The sequence below is a fragment of the Polyodon spathula genome, chromosome 18 (assembly GCF_017654505.1).
Source record: "Polyodon spathula isolate WHYD16114869_AA chromosome 18, ASM1765450v1, whole genome shotgun sequence".
In the NCBI taxonomy this organism is placed as follows: Eukaryota; Metazoa; Chordata; class Actinopteri; order Acipenseriformes; family Polyodontidae; genus Polyodon; species Polyodon spathula.
In genome coordinates this window covers 25,780,370-25,799,459 of record NC_054551.1, presented here as the reverse complement: position 1 = coordinate 25,799,459, position 19,090 = coordinate 25,780,370, and the positions used below count along the sequence as shown (strand labels likewise).

Below are 19,090 nucleotides of genomic sequence, written 5' to 3'. Positions count from 1 at the left end.
AAAGTGCACACATAATAAACCCATTTCCCCATACAAGTTACACCAACACTAATTTCCCAATGTGCAGGCCAGTCGCCTTGCTACAATGTGTTAAAAGACTGCAGCAGAAGGTATTGTATTTACAAACTGACTTCTCATTTTTTGGGTGTTTAATCCAGTACATTTATTTGTTGATATATAGTCAGGTGCCTTGATGTCAAAGTTAATAATATGTTTATTTTTTATAATTTCCCTGCCAAGTAAATTAAGATCATTTAATAAATGACTCTGGAAACTTGATTAAATATCTGCCAGGAACAAAATATGGATGTATGTTACTTAATAGTATTGAAATCTTTGTAGACAATTGCACATAAATAGGTCAGAATCAAGAAGCATATACAATAGACGTGATGGATCCATGCACTGAATGGAGTGCATGTATGCACTTATCAGTACATATGTATGTACAAACAACTTTGTACAATTCTAGTACTGAGATTCGTCTAATAAGAAGACTTGCAAAGTATATACTGAAATGTAGGCTAAATCAATCTTTTTTATTCAAATTTTATTTATCTGGGGTTACTAGGTTACGTATTACACAGTCATGCCAAACAAGATAAATAAAGTTACCAACTTAGTTTAAAAAACTGTATGTTTTTTCAATGGTAGTCATATACTCTTTTACATACATTAAACTGTTCTATGCACAATAAAGCACTATACACTACTGTAAATGCACAAGACATAACAACATTTATCTGACAAAATAGTAAATTCAATTTTCAGTCTTATATCAGTTGGAGTTTCTGAAAACCATAGTGATTATTGCATTACTTTTGAAAACAAATTAAATATAGTGATATAAGGGAGAAACTTTCAAACTAATGGAATTGCAATAGTTGGTAAGGCAGCATGGGAAGCAAATTGTTGGCAGTTTGAGGATTGAAGCTGCTTGATGTAATGACAAAGTCTTTGAAGCTAATTTGGGAGAAAGGTAATGTACTAATTGCGTGTCCATGCCTGTGCATGTCAGTCAGTGAGAAACAGCTGTGTAGACAATAGGAAGACACAGCCAAGTTTGAACTTTCTTTATTGGAAAAGAAGTTCTGCTGTGCACTGAGATGTTGACTCATTTTTGACAGGCAGTTTTCATTGGTGAGAGCACAGACTGCCGATACTGAAAATCCCAATCTAAACCCTGAGCCTACCTGAACTGCCAGACTAGTGTCAGAGCTAAGCTATGCAGGACACATCCCAAGCACCGCTGTTCACAGTGGCGTGAGCTCAGCTTCCTGTTGTCAACAGTCTCTACGGAATTTAAGAAACAAGGTAAGTGTTTTATTTTCTGTGTATTACATATACAATACATATATAGATAAGATGTTGTGCACTGTACTCTGTTCTGCACTAGAGTTCTGTGCACAATAGTGTTTAATAACTAGTTCTTAAAAAGTTTTATTTTTTTATTTTTGTTTAAAAGCAGTAGATTAAAAGAAAAGATCTGATAATATTGTAATGCTTGTAATCTTGATGCTATTTCAGCTATTAAATCTAACCGCAAGGGGTCTGTAATACTTCTTGGGCCAACAGAAGCGAGGGAGGCCAGTGCAAGGGACATATATATATATATATATATATATATATATATATATATATATATATAAGACAGTAGATTTCTCTGATAAGAGTCCTATTCATTATTATAAAAGTGGGTGGAAAGGAATAACACCATTGTTTATTGAATTATAACATTGATGTTATAACAATGCCAAACAAAACATTTGTCTACTTGCCTTTTCTTGGTTTTACATTAAAATGTATGATTTTTTGAAGCTAGAGATGTTTTATGTATTTACTTCTGTCATTGACTTTGTGTACGTTTAGACCTGTAAATATGATTTTCTTTATTCTAACTATTCTAATACAAACTAAGTCAGAAACCGCCTTGAAATTTATAGGTGTACTTTTTAACAAGCCATGTTGGGACAAAGCAGAAGACACTTTTACAGCTCACAATACAATGTTACTATTTGTCCAGTTGCTATAGTAGAAGCCGATGCCGCAGAGATTTACTGCCTAAACTTTTGATGATTAGATTAAAAAAGGCAGATTACACAGAACATGCATCCTACTGGAACCTTTACATTGTGTATAGGGTCACTGATAATTACTTTGGGTGACACTTAAGTTTCTGCATAGGAAATATATTTAGAGAATATATTGAATAAGAAAAGCAGGTTCTAACATGTACTGTAAGATAACTTTCTGTAGTTTAATTGATATTCAGATTCAGACTTCTTGTCAGTAGCTATTTGTGATTGTATTTTAATGGTTGTGGAATTAGGTGTCAATATGCTGGTTCTGGCAGTAGTTTTTACATTTGTTATCTCTGTTTTGTTTTTTAAACACCAGCCCTACATACCACAGCATACAGATAATTGCACTTTTAAAAGAAAATTGCATACTTTAGATTACTATTCTATAGTGTACATGTGTTCCACAGGACCATTTCTAATCTTGATCCTCCAGTTACATTTTGTACATTGTATCTAAATTTAAAAGGCTGTGGCCTGATGACACTCTATTGAAACCAAAGTTTCAACAACAATATCACCAGTAGGTAAATTCAAACTCTTGGGCTACTTTTCTTCTAAGATTCTACTGGTAAACAATGTTATGGATGGATACTATTGGATGAAACATTCTGCTATGTAGATTACCTACAGTTTTAATAAAGACTTGTTCTTATCTGACCAAAGTCCTGTATTGCATTGAGTTTAAAAGTATCTAAACAACATGAATAGAAAATTGAGTTTTTTTCATTTCATCAAAGTTCTTTTTTTTTAACATTTTTAAAAAATAGGCTGAGAATTCACTTTTGAGCAGGAAAGTCATTTGCAAGGGAAGGATGTTTCAACCTGCTGCTGCATTCTTGTGACTATAAACAGTCCTTATTTCCATGCAGGGCAAAGAGAGTAATAAACAACCACATGCCACAAGAATTTTGTCAAATTCACTTGGCTCGGCTCTCACCTCTTGTAAATCCTCAATAATCATCCTCAAAGCTATAAAGTCTCTAACAGGCATTCTTTCAGGGTCTCTGGGGGCACAGTAGTGTGTTATTTTTAGATGCATTATTGTAAAAAAAAAAAAAAAAACAGATGGAGAGTGGTTATTTCTGAAGCCTTCTTGCATTTTAATACTAAGATATAATAACTGGTGAGCAATTTTTTCAATGGGCTCATCCAATTGATATTTTCCCTAATAACCTTCCGGTTATTATGGGAAACATGCACTCATTAACACCAACAACAGAGTGCGACCCCAGCAACAGAGTGCCATCCCAGCAACAGAGTGAGACCCCAGCAACAGAGTGCAACCCCAGCAACAGAGTACGACCCCAGCAACAAACTGACAGGAATTCCAACCGTACCTCACATAGTTGCTGTTTTTTCTCGCTCACTTCGATTATATAATTACTGCATGGGATAGTGTGAGATTATAAAAAATACTGCATGGGGTAGTGTGTGATAAATGAGAGTGTAATGCCCACCCTTGGCATTATGTAGCACCCACCTCTCGGGTGGGCATTCAAACTACACAATGCACAATTCTCTATTTCTAAGTTTTATTTTGGCCCCCATTGATCTTTAATACAAAACAATACAGTGTGAGCTTTACCTAGCACATTACATATAGCAGAGCAGCTTAACTAAAGCTATGCATCCATAAAGACATCTTGGGGCTTCTGTAAATGTAATTCTACTATTCTGTCCAGTACATTAACCATGCAGCTCTGTGGTACTATGCCTTTTGATCGATTTTCAAGTGCTAATAATCAGAAGTGAATAATACTGCATGTTTCCTTTTCAATATGCTGATTCAAAAACAGTTAGCAGTTGGATAAATACAAAAAACAAAATGGATTCAGGTAATAATTTTAATGGTATTAAAGAATAGCAATCCTGGTTTGGTTTGGTCATTTTGACCATGTTGCATTCTTGGTCTTACATATTTCATTGCAGGGTTATGATGTGAATACCGTTGCTTCTGGTGTGTCTGGGGAGAGTATTTTACAGCTCAGACACATGATGGTTGATAGCTCTGCCATCCCGGTATTTAGAAGTTGTCAAGAAATTCAGCTTCTACTGACCTCATTTAAAGGCTGTGTGCATTTGAGGTGATCAAATCACAGAGTAATTACCGAGACAATCCAGGATGTTATTTGTGACCAGCATAACTAATAAAGTACCTTCTTAGTTCCTAAAGTCAGAAGAGATAAATAGGGGTGATACAGCCTGCTAGCTTTTTAGGAGTGAGTCAGAATACATCTAGCTGCAACGTTCTTAAACAAGCTAAGTCTGTTTGTCTTGGCATTGGGAATCCAATAAAAAGTGGTATTAATGCATTCTCAAATACATTTGAAATGCTGACACTCATAAATGAAGAGAGACCACCCACACTCACCGTCTAGCAAATTTGAGCACTGCAATTTATGTGTAGAAACTGGTGCTCCCAAATAGCTGCTGCATCAGTAGTGTTCATTCTGCCAGTGTTCACATATCCTAAGCCACCAAACCTTCCAAATAGTGTGTTAAGGGGTCTGGGGACCTACTGTCTGTGGTTGTAACAGGGTTATGTTTCAAGGAAACTGTAATTGGAGATTGTGGACGTGCTGATGGGCTCCTTGAAGAGGATGGATCATACGTGTTGATGTGCATCTCTCTCACTGTTAGTATTGACAGTTACTGAATGGTTAACCTCGATTTATTCACTTAACTGTTTCCATATTACAGTACTTATTTTGTATAGTTTTCTTTTAAATACAGAACAACTATTACACCATTGTACCAATGTAGTGTCCCTCTTCATTTGAAATCATACCATACATGTGTCCCTTTACTATATTAACATTATTTAAAGGCTATGGAGGCTTTTAAGAACCGCTGCAGTTCTAGCATGTGTTTCTAGAATGTGGAATGTTGTTCTGTAGCTTTTCACAGGAGTGTAACCTTAGCATTCATGTGCCAGTAAGGGTTTTGTAGTCTTGTGGGTTTAAGAACAAAAGCTTTACTAATATTGTAGTATTACAAAAAAGTTTTGACAGCAAGCCTTCATCAATGTTTTTAGAATGAATATTGCCTTAGTATGAGGTTACATTTAGGACTTGTTATTGAAATAGTTGATTAAAAAAATGAATGACACACGAATGCAGTTATACATATTGATCAATTTAGACTTGTAAACAACATAACTAAGAAAAATCGACTCTACATTTTTGGGGGTTGAACTTCGTGTCAATATTTTTTAATGGTACGTGCTAGTTTCATATCGAAAATCTATCACCTGTTGTGTTTCTAGTTATTGTCAGTCCTTCGACCAAAAATAAGTATTAAGGGCAGCTGGTTAAAATAAATACATTTAAAAATCCCTCCACTTTTGTATATATGTATTAAGGAGATTCATTTTTCACTAAAATCAAGTAGCCAAAATGTCTCAGATTAAGAAACAGCTGTTGTGAGCCTATGCTTTGAATATCCAGCATCTTGCCAGCGTATAGAACTCTGGTAGAAAGCCATTTGAGGCTGGCAAGCTGACAGCTGGTCACTGTCTATGCCATCTGCACCACGATTCAAACCAAGATAACAAGCTTGACCCATAAGTGACTACAGTTGAATTACTATTAAAACATACTTGCAGTTTACGGAATTATAGTTATGGTGGTGGGGGGGGGGGTTTGACCTGAATCCAATTTTATGCAGTTACGGAACAGAACTTTATGTCTACAGTTGACTTTCAGCTGTGTATGCCTCCGAGATAATTTCAACCAATCAGATTACAAGTTTACTGGTCATTATCCCACCAGTGGATGGGTGCCAAGCTTAGAATATTGGAGCTCTCACTGTAACAGGGGAATATATAATTCAGAACAAAAAGTTTAAAACGCAAATGAAGAAACACAATTCTCCTGAAGCTAAATTTAAAAAAAAAGTCATTATAGAACACTGATATGGTCAGAGACATTTATGAATGTGGCTGGAATCTAAATACATTTAATTTAAAAGTAAAAAAAATATATAGTTGTTTTTACCAAAGAAACCATATACTCTGCAACGTGTTCATAGCTCCTATGGAAGGGGGGGGGGGGGGGGGGGGGGGGGGGGGGGGTGGTTTTTCATGAATGTATGTCTGTTTTATAAAAGATCTAATGATTCCCCACTTCAATAACTAACCAAACACTGGCTAATCTTACAATATAGCACTAACACGAGCCAATCCATCTCCTGGAACAATTTGTTAAATCAGACATGTGATATGTCAATAAAACATGTCTGTCATGCCAAAAATCTGAGTCTGCCTCCTCCACACACCCTGTGACATGTGTCTTCCAGAGACAGCCTCCTCTGATCCTCTGCCCAACTGCCCCACAGTCTCCTTGGTTCCCTGGAGCATTGCTGAATATTCTATACTGTACTGTGTGCATGCCTTCCTACCACCCAGCCTGCTGTCTGCTGATGATTACAGCTCTTACAGTTTAGCTCTGATTTTGTTTCAGTGTCAAAATGGAAGAGGCAGAACTGCTGAAGGAGCGACTCCAAGCCATTACAGTAAGTCATCCCTGTTTGAGTTACATGGTTTAAATATTTAGAGGAAGTGTGAAAACTATGAACTGTAAAAGAAACAACAACAAAAAACCACTTGTATCAAATTGAATTGTATGTTTAGAATTCGCTCAGAGAGCATTATTAACTTTTTTTCTCTCTCAGTCCTATGAGTGCACTGTTTATTTTAGTAAGCATTGCTTACTTTAACAGATACACACCCACCAAGGAAAAAGGCTAAAGTGTGTGTTCTTTATGAATGTGAAGGTCACCAGCACAGGTCAAAAGAGTCATTATTTATTTCTTACATATGATGTTGATGTTTGAATAATATATCAAAGTTATTTAACTGATAAATGCTGCTTGCCTGGTAATCTTTTTATTTTCTAATAAGTATATTTAGACACAGTGGTTGACCTGGCTGTTCCACTGTCATATGAGAAGCATTGATTTATATTCAAAAAGAGGGCATCAGTTTCCACTCAGACTGTGCTTTACAGGCAAAGATTATTAATAGAAAACAAAGGGTGCACCAGCTATGATTCATCCTGCATTATATGAGATTGTTAATATGCTAATTTGTTAATATGTTAATATGGGACTGAAAATGCAACTTCTTGTTAATTTAAAAAAAAAAAAAAATTTTTTTTAAAAAATTCATTCAATTTAAAAAAAAGCCACAATGTCAAACACAATCCTATATTGATGTATCTTTGAATCATAGAAATTAAGAAACGTATCCACTACAGTAAGATTTTGTTTTCGTTCAAAGCTGTCCCAGGGTCTTTCTTCCATACACACTGATGTCATCTTCTGAGAGCAAGGAAAGACTTTCAAAGTTGTTCTTGTCCTTGGCAGGATTTCAAACAGGTTAATTCTCCAAACGATGTCATTGCCCTTTACTTAGATTACCCTGAGGTGTTTGACATTTTAGCGTTGGCATGAGTAGACATGAGTTTAAAATGTTTTTTGTTAAACATTGCCCTCCAGTACCCTGCCACCCTTTCAACGCACACACACTGTTCAGACATGTATAATTTCTACTGAAAGCATTTCATTTAAGATTAATAATAGGAGGGCATGGTTGAAAGCCAACATAATTCAATATACTTGACTTAATAATAATAATCATACTAAATTAAAAGTTGTGCTTCACCTGCATGAATGCATTTATGGTTATCTTTTTTTTTTTTTCCCAACTCACAGTAAAGTATGGTTATTGCCAGCCGGGCTTGTTGAATTCCAGTGTGGCAATTGTTCCAGTATTGTATTTTCACACAGGTTGATGAATAACACAGATAGTCATGCCAACTATTGTCACTTTTTAATGTCAAGCTACTTTTAACGGAACTAAATGTCTCAATATCTCACAAATACCACTACAACTCTAGTATTAATTATACTATCAGTGTGTTTAAATATATGTAGATATAAAATCACATCCATTTTCCTCATAAGGTGCAGTAAATGATGGAAAATATGCAGAACCTAAAACAAATGACCAAACCCTTGAAACATGAAAATCTGATGTGACTCACAGTGACATGTTGTACAATTAAGCCTAATTGTAACAATAATACAGATGCAGTTTTGGAAGAACATTATTTACTAACTACATGGGCATTTTATAAGTCACACTAATGTTGTTTTTATTTAAAAAAAAAAAAACAAACATAAAAAATCCATTGGTGACTGAAATGTTTATTAACTATGGTTGGTTGATTGGGATTTTTACCTGACACACTGCAACCAGGATGCATAGCGGAAACAAACCATTTTCTGTACAGTCTTATTTAGTATGTTATGTTTTTCTCAGGATAAGAGAAGAATTCAAGAGGACATTGGGAAAAAAAGGATAGAAATAGAAGAAGAAAAATTAAAGCTTCAATATTTAAAGGTACAGTATACTTATAATATTTCCCCTCCTTAACCAATTGGTTAATCATTCTATGTTATGTGACATCTATAAAAGCCATGCCTTGAGCTTTGTATTGATTATTGTCAGTTCTCAATGTAGTGACCTCAGGGCATTATTTTAAGTTGTTTTCTTATTGTTTTTTTGTTTTTGTTTTTTTTACATGACTAGACAATGTTCAGCATTATATCTGGTGTTTCTTTTATATGTATTTCCCAAACTTTTTCCATATGCAAATCGTATCAGTGCCAATCATGACAGCTGGCAACTTTGATATATATATAAAAAAGACAACAGTAGGATTACAAAAATGCTTGGGCTACTCTAGACAACTTGAACCTATTTTTTCTCATCATTGCCTTGTCCCAACGCCCCTTTTCATTACTGCATGTTGAGTGACCAATGACTCATATGAATCGCACTGCATGTTCTATGAATAGAAAAAATCGTTGAGAGAAAAATGGCTCATGGACGGATTAAGTGCCCAGAGTCCGCAGGAACAAGAGGAAATAAGAAAGCAGGCTCAAAACGACCAGCAACAGACCACACTGCTGGAGAGTAACATCCAAAGGTACAGTAATGGAAACTATTGAACAGGATAGGTACACTGATGTGTCACATCTATACTTGTGGGGGTAGGGGAGCCTAAAGAATTGCCGGCAGGGTAAATTAAGCCAGGCAGGAATTTTGACTTACTGAATTTTGACCGGAAGTGTCACAGGGTCATGCTCAACATCTGCAAAGTAGAGAGGACCTTAGTTCAACATTGCATTCCAACAGCACTTTCAAACAGTACTGTGTGCTTTCCCCCTGTCACCAAGCTGCTGTTAGGTTCAGGGTTAGGGTTAGGGTTACTTTACAGAATGCAGATTGCCTCCAACTGACTCTTTAGTCACTGGCATTGCTTGGAGGAGGTCTTCTATCTGTAGCAGTATATATATATATATATATATATATAATATATATATATTATATATATATATATATATATATATATATATATATATATATATATATATAACACTGTAAACATGTAAACCTAATGAAAAGATAGGCAAATTAAATGTGTTTGACAGAATCTCTAAGCAATTTTCACTCACTGTCAAATCTCACTGCGTTCAGGATTTTTATAATTCCAAATGACTGTAGCATAGGTTGTTTGAAAATGTAACCTAGAACATTCTTTCATTTTATCTGGATATGCAAACACTTTGTATATACTAGAAACCTAATGTGCAACAAGGACAAAACACTGGCTGCATATTTACTGCATGTGAACAATTGGCATGACAATTAATTAACGGTAACAGTGTTCAAGTACCAAGAAAGAAATCACAGAACAATGATTTGGCAGAGTCCAAATGTGATTGATGGTGATTTTTGTTATAGCCAAGTTCTGTCTCATCCTCTTGAAGCAAAAAGGAAATACTGGGCAGCCATAGAAGAAAATAATAGTATTATTAGATAGCAACAAACTGAAAAGGTCAGAATGTAATGATTTCACTTTTATCACAGGATGGAAAATGAAATCAAGGCTCTTGAACAGCATGAGTTACAGATCTCAACCAATGAGGGAATTATATTGAAAAGGTTGAAAGAAGTTGAGAAATCTCCTGAAGATATCATAAAGGTAGGGTGAATTCCTGTTATATAAACTCTACTCAGGGTATATTGTGGAATTAAGAAACAAGAAAGCTTATATGGATATAAGGTGCAGTTTCAGCCAGGCAAAGAGTGGGAGTTGCACTACTTCTTTTCATGCTTGTAGTGCTACCTGTGGTTTGCTCAGTAATCATAATTCACTCTTTCTGACTATTTCCTCACAGGCTGTAAAGGCTGAAGCCCAAAAAGGTAAAACCTTGCTCTCTATCTGAATTTTTTTTTAAACAAGATTTTAAAGATGGCCATGAAGTGTAGCAGGAGTATTGTGTTTTTTTGTTTGTTTGTTTTCAATACAGAGTCAATTGCATATGTTAATTCCAAGATCTCAGATCTTCCGAAATCTTACAAACCTTCAAAGCTGAAAAAAATGGCAAGTCCAGAACCTGAACCAGATAATGATCAATCCAAAAAAGGTAGGAAAGTTGTTTTGATGTCCAGCAAAACAAAAGGAAATTAAATGTATATACATTTAGCAAACTTTAGCCAGTCTATATTTCAACAGGTTGCATGATTTATGTAAAACCTTAAGTATTTTTCCAAACCGTTGCGATATTGTTGAAATGTTATTTTCTGCGCAATACATTCAGTCGTTGCAACATTTAATTTCTCCTCAGCCTTGTTTGCAATGGAGATCAATGTGCAAAAGGACATGAAGACTGGTGAAAGTCAGGTTCTGTCGATGGCAACTGTCTCAGCTGAGGAGTTTAAAGAGAAAGGGATTAAAGTATACGATGACGGAAGAAAATCCATTTACGCGGTGAATTCTGCTGGGGGGAACAATCACAATGGGCTAGAGGAACTGTCCCCGGTTGAGGTAGAGGAGCTGTTAAGGAAAGCCACTGAAAAGAAGTCTGATTTAGAATACCACGAACCAGTGTTCTCAAGCCCGTACAGCAGACCCTCAACCCCCAAGAAGCAAGTCAGGGAGCAGATCAGCCCAGAACCAAACAGTCCACAACCAAACAGACCCCAAGAGATGTGCGGCAGACACACTCCCGTTAAATCACAACTTCACAATGAAAAAGCTCGTTTTCAAGATGGCGTAGACCATTCTTCTTTTATTCCGCAGACTCAGTTGTCTCATTTCACTGGATCTCAGTTGGAAGGACAAAAGCCAGTAAGCAGAAATAACCAAAATATTTTAAAAAATGGAGACGAAATACACATGTCCAGAAATCACCAAAAACCAATGCAGATTCCTTGCCAGGACCCAAGGGAAAACCATTCTGCAGCAGCATTTCTTAATTCTGGGTACAGTAATGGTCAATCATCTTTAGTCCATCAAGAGAATACCAAATGCAATGCTCTACACGCTGTGCCTGTCAATGTTGAAAGCGAGGAACCAGTTACAATGATATTCATGGGTTATCAAAGTATAGAGGATGAGGATGAAGCTGTGGGTTTTGAGGGGGCTATTCGGGCTGAACTGGTAGATATTGACAATGATGATGCTGACCACGATGCTCAGCCATCTTGCCATCCTGATGGGCAGCATAGCAAGGCTTCCCATCCAGCTATCAGCTCGAAGGCTGGTCAGTGTCTTCCAGATCCACGAATAAACCTGAACATGAACAACAGGTCACCTTACATGAATTCAATCCCGCTGCAAGAGAAAGAACCAAGCTTGACTCATTCTCCCTACCGCATGTATACTGAAGGGCCAATGACTGGAGATGGTACCAGTGACCCTTCGATGACAGGTATAAAAAAGAAAAAAGCATGCTGATGCTCATTCATGTAACTGTCTAATCAGACACTAACATCAAGTTCTTCTGTGTGAAGGTTTCCATACACTACATTTGTCACTGTACATGTTTGCTATACACAATGCATGCTGACATTACCCACCTTGATATGTGTACTTCTTGTCTTGTGTCTATATAAACACTGTATGTTAGAGAACACTTTCTCTAATTGGCCTTTACTGAAGGATGAACCTCTGGATATAGGAGCACCGCTTTGATTAAACTGGTATTTTTGGAAGCAAGGTAATAAGGCAGCATGGGGGCAAATGCAAGCTAATTGTTTTAATGACAGTGATGATTCAAGTTTACACATCCTTCCCAATGGCTTATCCTAAGAAAAACATTGCAGGGGTTTTATATCGGTATATCATAGATTCACAAAAATATTTTTTTACGCTCTACCAGAAATGTCTCTAAAAAATGTAATTCATTATGATTATTGTTTTATAGAGTTATTTCAAATCTTTCATCTCTATTCTGTTTTCATCAACACGCATGTCACTCTTTCTGCTTGCTGACTGCTACTGTTTTGTAACCTTTGACAAACATTTTCTTGAAATTCTGTCATCCTATATATCTGCTTCTGTTTAGGAAGAGTTTGATAATAATAATAATAATAATAATAATAATAATAATAATAATAATAATAATAATAATAATAATAATAATAAATACTGAATATTTTTTAGATTCCTGCTTACTTCTTTGAAATGACCATGCTTCACTAACACTGAAATAACAGCTTTGCTTTATATGTGCTGAAACAGCATACAGTAGCATTCATAACGATGGTTTCTATTTTGACCTTATTTATTTTACATTTTTATCTTGAACTGTAATGAAAAAAAATACAATACAGATAAACCAGTTTGTGTGAGAGTGAAATACTGCAGCCCCTGCATTTTATTGTGTTTTATTGTTAACCGTTCATATTTCAACTGCAAATGTGTTGACATTAAGATGCCATGTTTACAGCTGAGGATATATTGCTCGTACAGTTGATAAGCACAATACACACACACACGCATGCACGCACACACACACACACACACACACACACACACACACACACACACACACACACACACATACAGGGAGATAAGTAAAACATAAATAAAAATGGCTTTGGATGCCATTAAAAGTGCAGTAAATGTGAAGTAGTTTGAATTGAATGTGTGAAATTCAACAGTGCATAAAAAGTTTTAAAAAATTGTATCTTGGGCTGAGTGACGAATTAAATCAAACACTCTATTAAGCAAATGTCAACTAACAGCACAGTACAGTATATTACTTGTTTCATAAGAGAAAAGAAAAGCTTAAAAAACGTGTATTTACTTGTATTCAGTGGGGACACAAACCTATGTAGAGTACATTACCTCGTCATATCCCTTGATAACCAATTCAAATAGAGGCTACTTGTATTATAGGAGTGAATAATGAATGTTCCTATTTAGAACACTTAAATAATTAGACACTGAAATAGTAACATTAAGCATATCGTATAGACATTAGTTTGCCCTGAAATTGCAGTAGTAGTGTACTGGAAGTTAAACAATTCCTTTACCAGGGGATAGCATGCTTGAATAATGCATATGTGCTGCTGTATCAGTAAGAGGTGTCTGGTACACATTTAATTACTTTGTTTTCCAACCCTCAAGGTTCATTTGGTCAAATGTAAATCCCAAAAGAAAAGTAATAAATTAAAAGTCTCATTAAATTGTTTACAAATTCTACCATCAAAAGTTAGGACTGATTAATGGCTGTCTTCTACCGAATTATTTATATGAATTGCTTTTTGCTGCAAAGGATAGCATCGGTATTCTGTGAGTTAAGTGCTCACTTGTTCCCATTGTCTGTAAGGCCAGCTTTCCTACACTTGATAAATATTTCAATGTAATTAATTAGGCAAAGGGGGGTTGCCAAGAGGCAAAATAAGCCAAAATAGAACTTGTTTGCGAAGACACACACGCACAAAAAAACAATGCAAAGATGACTGGGGTATATTGATGTATACTGAGCTCAACAGTTGTTTCTTGAATTTTGCTTTGTCTGTACTCATTTTCTGTAAACTGTCCCTATTTCTTTCTACTCGAATGGAAAACATTACAGTAGATGTGCTGATTAAATAATGCCCTTCAGAAATACATAATTGCTTAGAAAATGTTCTTCTTTATTCACAGCACTAAGACTGAGAATGGCAAAACTAGGCAAAAGAATGATGTAAAATGCCAAGATGGGATTTCAGTAGCTGTCTTAAGGATTCCATGAAGGTAATCCAAAGAAAGGACACAGCCCGAGACTTCTTTTTTGCACAAACCGCACCAGAATCAACTATTCAGTGACCATTGTGGATGAGTTTCAATACAGTTTATTTCTACGAGATATGAAACTGCTCAATACGCAAGTGCATTAGGAATCTATGTTTGTCTAAATTGCCTAATGACAGTTATTATTATTATTATTATTATTATTATTATTATTATTATTATTATTATTATTATTATTATTATTATTATTATTATTGGGATATTTGTTCAGTTTGTTTATGGCTATACTATATTCACTTAAATAAAATGCCAAATTCATAATAAGTGCCTTTAAAAAGTCATTTTTAACTCTGCTTTTTTGGTTGTTTGTATATATTCACATTTAATATTGTATTTTGTAATAGATTTCTATCTGTAGTAAATTATGTTTGGGGGAAAAAAGTAATCCAATGTCTAACCAAGTCCTACCTTAAATACTAGTACAGTACATGAAAATGTAATTAAAAACTATTACTATATTGATAAATTTTGCTGTGCGCCAAACATGCTGATGTTGCTTTTACAGAAACAATTAAAAATGAGTGATTCTGTTACAGGTGTTTTAGTCTTTTTATAACAAATAGTCTGTAGTTTATTTAAATGTGTTATGGCTGGTTTCAAACACCCTGTTAGCACTAGTCTTGCAATGCCTTACCTAGTAACATGAGCTAGTCCAAGACTAGCACTAATCAGGTCCAGTGAAACCAGCTTTTAATGTTCAAAACGCACAAGTACATGGTCAAAATACATATTATACCTACAAAAAAAAAAAAAAACCCAACCATTTAAATGTGCTCTTGGCAATATACAGGGATTACTGATCTAATATTGAGAACTGTGAAAGAAGGTTCTGGAAAGGTCCGGTATTAGGAAGTGTTATTATTATTGACTGAAAAATATATTCACAAACTACAAAGTATATGTTTTTAATCAAATATTCATATTTAATGCAATAAAAAGTGTTAATGACACACAAGATTTAAAAGCTGCACAATGATATACCGGTATAACTTCAGGTAAGGAAAACAAAATGTCTGCCTGGTTACTAGCACCACCTAGTGGTGGTAATGCGATGTACAAGCAAAAGCATTTTCTTTTCCAGTACACTAAAAAACTTGTTCAGAATTTAATTTCCAAAGCAAGCACTGTTATTTTATACTAATTAAAGACATTTCGAATAGCTGTTATACTGCTGTTCGGTTAAATTATCGTACAAAAAAAGCTGTTAATGTAAACAATTGTTGTTTATTATTAAAATGTTCGGTTATAAATCTCAGTAATGCAAATATTCAGACATTCATTCAGTGCTGATAAATAAATAAAAATAAAAAGGCTGTCGACACATTTTACAGTATTATACAAAAAGCATTTATTATTGCAGCTATACGTGATATATATTCCACATGAACAATGTATTGCACTTCTTTAAGAGTGTAACAATTATATCTGAAATAAAATGAAATACAAGACCTTGAACAATTTATTTTGCATAACATGCTTTTGTAAGAAATGATATTTCTATGGATAAAACAGAGGGTCTACTGCCATTGGTCAATTCATTCAACATTTCCCATTGATTTATTCAAAGGCAGATCTTGAAGCAGTTTTGCTTTGCAAAAGGCCTTGCAGCATTTTCAAGGTAAGATTTAAAAAAAAAAAAAAAAAAAGTCATACATTAATGACTGCTCTGAAACCAACCACTCCAGAAGAGCAGAGACATCAATTTATGTAACAGAAGGCAGCAGTGCTGTGATTTGCCACCCACAGAGGTGTTCGGTGAAATGGGAAGGCAGGGGTTTCGTAACTATTTAACTCTCAGCAAAGACTCTTATTAACAAAAGTCCACCGCACTAATTAGGTGATGACAATAACTATGTCTGCTATCTTATGCTTCTGTATGAATGTACTTGAGGTGGCTGAAAATGTGCAGTGGAACACCAGATGAAGGTACAGCCTGTTTTATTCACAAGCTGATCACTGTTTTACTGCGTTGGTTTATTTTGTATTTATTGGCCATACATTTTCATCAGTTTAACTCAGCAGATGTACTGCACCTTGGTGTGGGTAAATATCTATATAATGAAGTGAGATTAGGTTATAAATGCCACTAGCATATTTTGTTGAGGCATGTATACTGTATGATCTGGTAAAACCTGTGGGAGTGTGAACTGTGTACATTACTATCCCAATACTTACTGGAGTATAAAGAACAAACACAAACAGTATATTACTGTGCCGGTATTGATATAGTTTTGATACTGTAATATCTGGTTCTCTATAACTCTTTAAACTAGTCTTGAATCTGTAGTTTACTTATTGCTCAATGTGCCACTTTATGTACTGTATCTTTTCTCTATGATAGCGTTGGACAGATCGATCTAATTTATCAATATGTCGATCCTAAATAGAGATCAATACAAGTATCAATCTGATTGAATCATGGTACATTATTAATTTTATTCTATCAAGTGCAGATCATGAATGAATACAGTTCAGTACTGTATTTTTTTTTTTGTGAAGAGTGAGTTTTTAAAATTATTGTTAGTTCTGTGTATAGCCCTGTAATATAGCAAATAAGCAATTGCTATGCAGCGCCTATCTTAACTCTTTTGAGGTAACAAATAGAAAGTATTAAACCTTTAAAAGGGTACCTTGTAATGACTAAATTAAATCAAAGTGAAAACTAATTTAAAAAAATTCTTCAGATATATTAATATTGCTTGTATACTCTGTGGTTTAACCTGCTATACAACAACAGGCATTTTGTCACCTACTAATCAACAGTATTCAGGTAGTTTGTTACAGTTACATCTCCAACCGCAGTGCAGGTTTGCAGGAACAAACCTTTTTAAAATATCCTGCAGTACTGCTGCAATGCATTATAATACATGCTGTAGATAGTGTAAGAATGATAATAAAAACAGATGTTTACAGTTTAACTATGTAACTCCGTAAGCTAGTATCTATAGAGTTATCTATAGCTGTTTTCATAAATCTGTAAGGATATTGTTTTCAGACTATTTTATGAGTTAACCTTGCATTCTCAATTCTAGGGACGGGTTATTCAAGTATACTAGAAATAAACTGCTTTAGGACCTGAATGGAGGTTTAGTTTGTTCAATGAAACAATTTAGAGCATGGTTGGAACTATGACCTGTATAGGAAGGGTCAACTTTGCCCACTCCTATGGCAATCGAGTGTAACCTCCTGATTGTCAGAAAGAAGAGCATGTAATGGCTGATCTATTTACTAATATTGTACACATGTTCTTGTACCATATCTTTTCCTTGGTACTGTTAATAGTTCCAACATGTTTGGCTCCTGTTTATATAAATGTTTTCCTCATAACAATGAATCTGTTACTGCCATTTCATTGAGTGTGAAATCAAATTTACATATTTCCATAACAACAGCGCTAGGAGATTATTTTATCACTTGTAGAACTGTCCTTTACATTAAGGTATTATGTTGTCTAGAATTAATCATGCTGCATGCATAATAATTACTGTGGGCCTGTTGAAACTAAATTTCACCATTTCTGAACAGATCTTTGACCTTGGGTGCGTATTGACTCTGTACTAAAAGCATGTGGGCCATACTGAGAGAGGAGATGAAAACTCAATAGGCTGGCTGAAAGCTTTTAGGGCTGGAGGGTTAGATGGAGGCTCTTCCTACACTGGAAGTGTTGTCAGTGCATATGCATGCAGTGTGTCTGTTTAATAAGACAGGCGTGCTTCAGGGCAACATTGAGATTGTTGCTTGTGTGATGATGAAAAGGTGCATGCCAATAGCTATCTTGTCTTTTCGAGTTCAGTTCAGGCATTCCCTATGGGTCGATAGATTCAACAGCAAAGCCCTATTTACAGCACGTATTCAGCACAGTCTATTTGACACACACAATACGGGTAAGTTGGATTGAGATGATTTCTTTCTGACTGATCTGTATAACATTTCTGGTAGGTAATTGTAAAATGCTCTGTCATGTTTTTCACAGTGCCTGGTGCAGCTAACAGATTTCATTTATCTCACAAACTTGTGTAGAAAACATTTTCTTGAGTGATTAACACTGTATATATTATACAAGAAGTCTGCTGTCATTTTAGCATTTCAACATAGTTCCTTTAGAAAAAAAAATGCTAAATTATATGTTTTGTTTTTTTCCTGAACTATTTTGGGAAGTTGTAGGTGAATATTTCCTAGTATTTTAATTAACTAAGTAAGTGAGGGAATCTTCCAGTTTGCATGTGTCGTACACAGCTAAAGAATTCAGGGTAATTAGATTGCAGCCAGGAAGAATGTATTTAGCTTTTGAGCAGCATTCATAACCCACTCTGTAGTTCGTTCAAATGTTGTTGTTGTGGTTGACATAAACATTTTTGCTAATTAATATAGTTGCCAACAGGAATAGGATATGCATTAATGACAGGTGTCTGCTTCTGAATGGACAGTGTAATGAACAATAAAAAGTCTAATTTTACTCACCTGCTGTCCTGAAAAAAAAGAGAAATAGTGTGGAGACCTGAGTTCAAAGGTCAGGAACATTTGGACAGTAGAAGGACCTGGCGTATAAATGCAGTATTACAGCCTAGCTGCATTTGTAGGGCGCTTTTTGGTTCAACTAAAGATCCTACACTTACATACATTGTATTTATTTTTTTATCAGGGCAATTTATCATTGTTGCCATTATGCCGGTGAAGAAGTGGATCTGGTCACCTGGTGTTGATGTTATATTTCATCTTTCTTTTATCTCTGTTCCATCTTCTGGTCCCAGAGGGTTAAGTTCTGGTTTGGTGGAATTCTGTAACTTGGCGAGGGCATCAGGATGACATCACTGTCCGTGTTTTTGTTTGATCAAAGGGTGAATCATTATCAAC

At 35.2% G+C, this 19,090-nt stretch overlaps 1 protein-coding gene across 1 annotated transcript; it reads left to right on the top strand.

Moving 5' to 3' along the window:
- The first annotated feature begins 1,081 nt into the window (after nt 1–1,081).
- LOC121330572 (palmdelphin-like) lies at nt 1,082–14,754 on the top strand. The gene is made up of 9 exons (XM_041277181.1): nt 1,082–1,314; nt 6,542–6,593; nt 8,404–8,484; nt 8,943–9,073; nt 10,018–10,132; nt 10,329–10,353; nt 10,461–10,577; nt 10,779–11,864; nt 14,090–14,754. Exons 2-9 carry the CDS (start codon nt 6,549–6,551, stop codon nt 14,131–14,133), a joined length of 1,644 nt encoding a protein of 547 aa, XP_041133115.1. The 5' UTR covers nt 1,082–1,314; nt 6,542–6,548; the 3' UTR covers nt 14,134–14,754.
- The last annotated feature ends 4,336 nt before the right edge of the window (nt 14,755–19,090 follow it).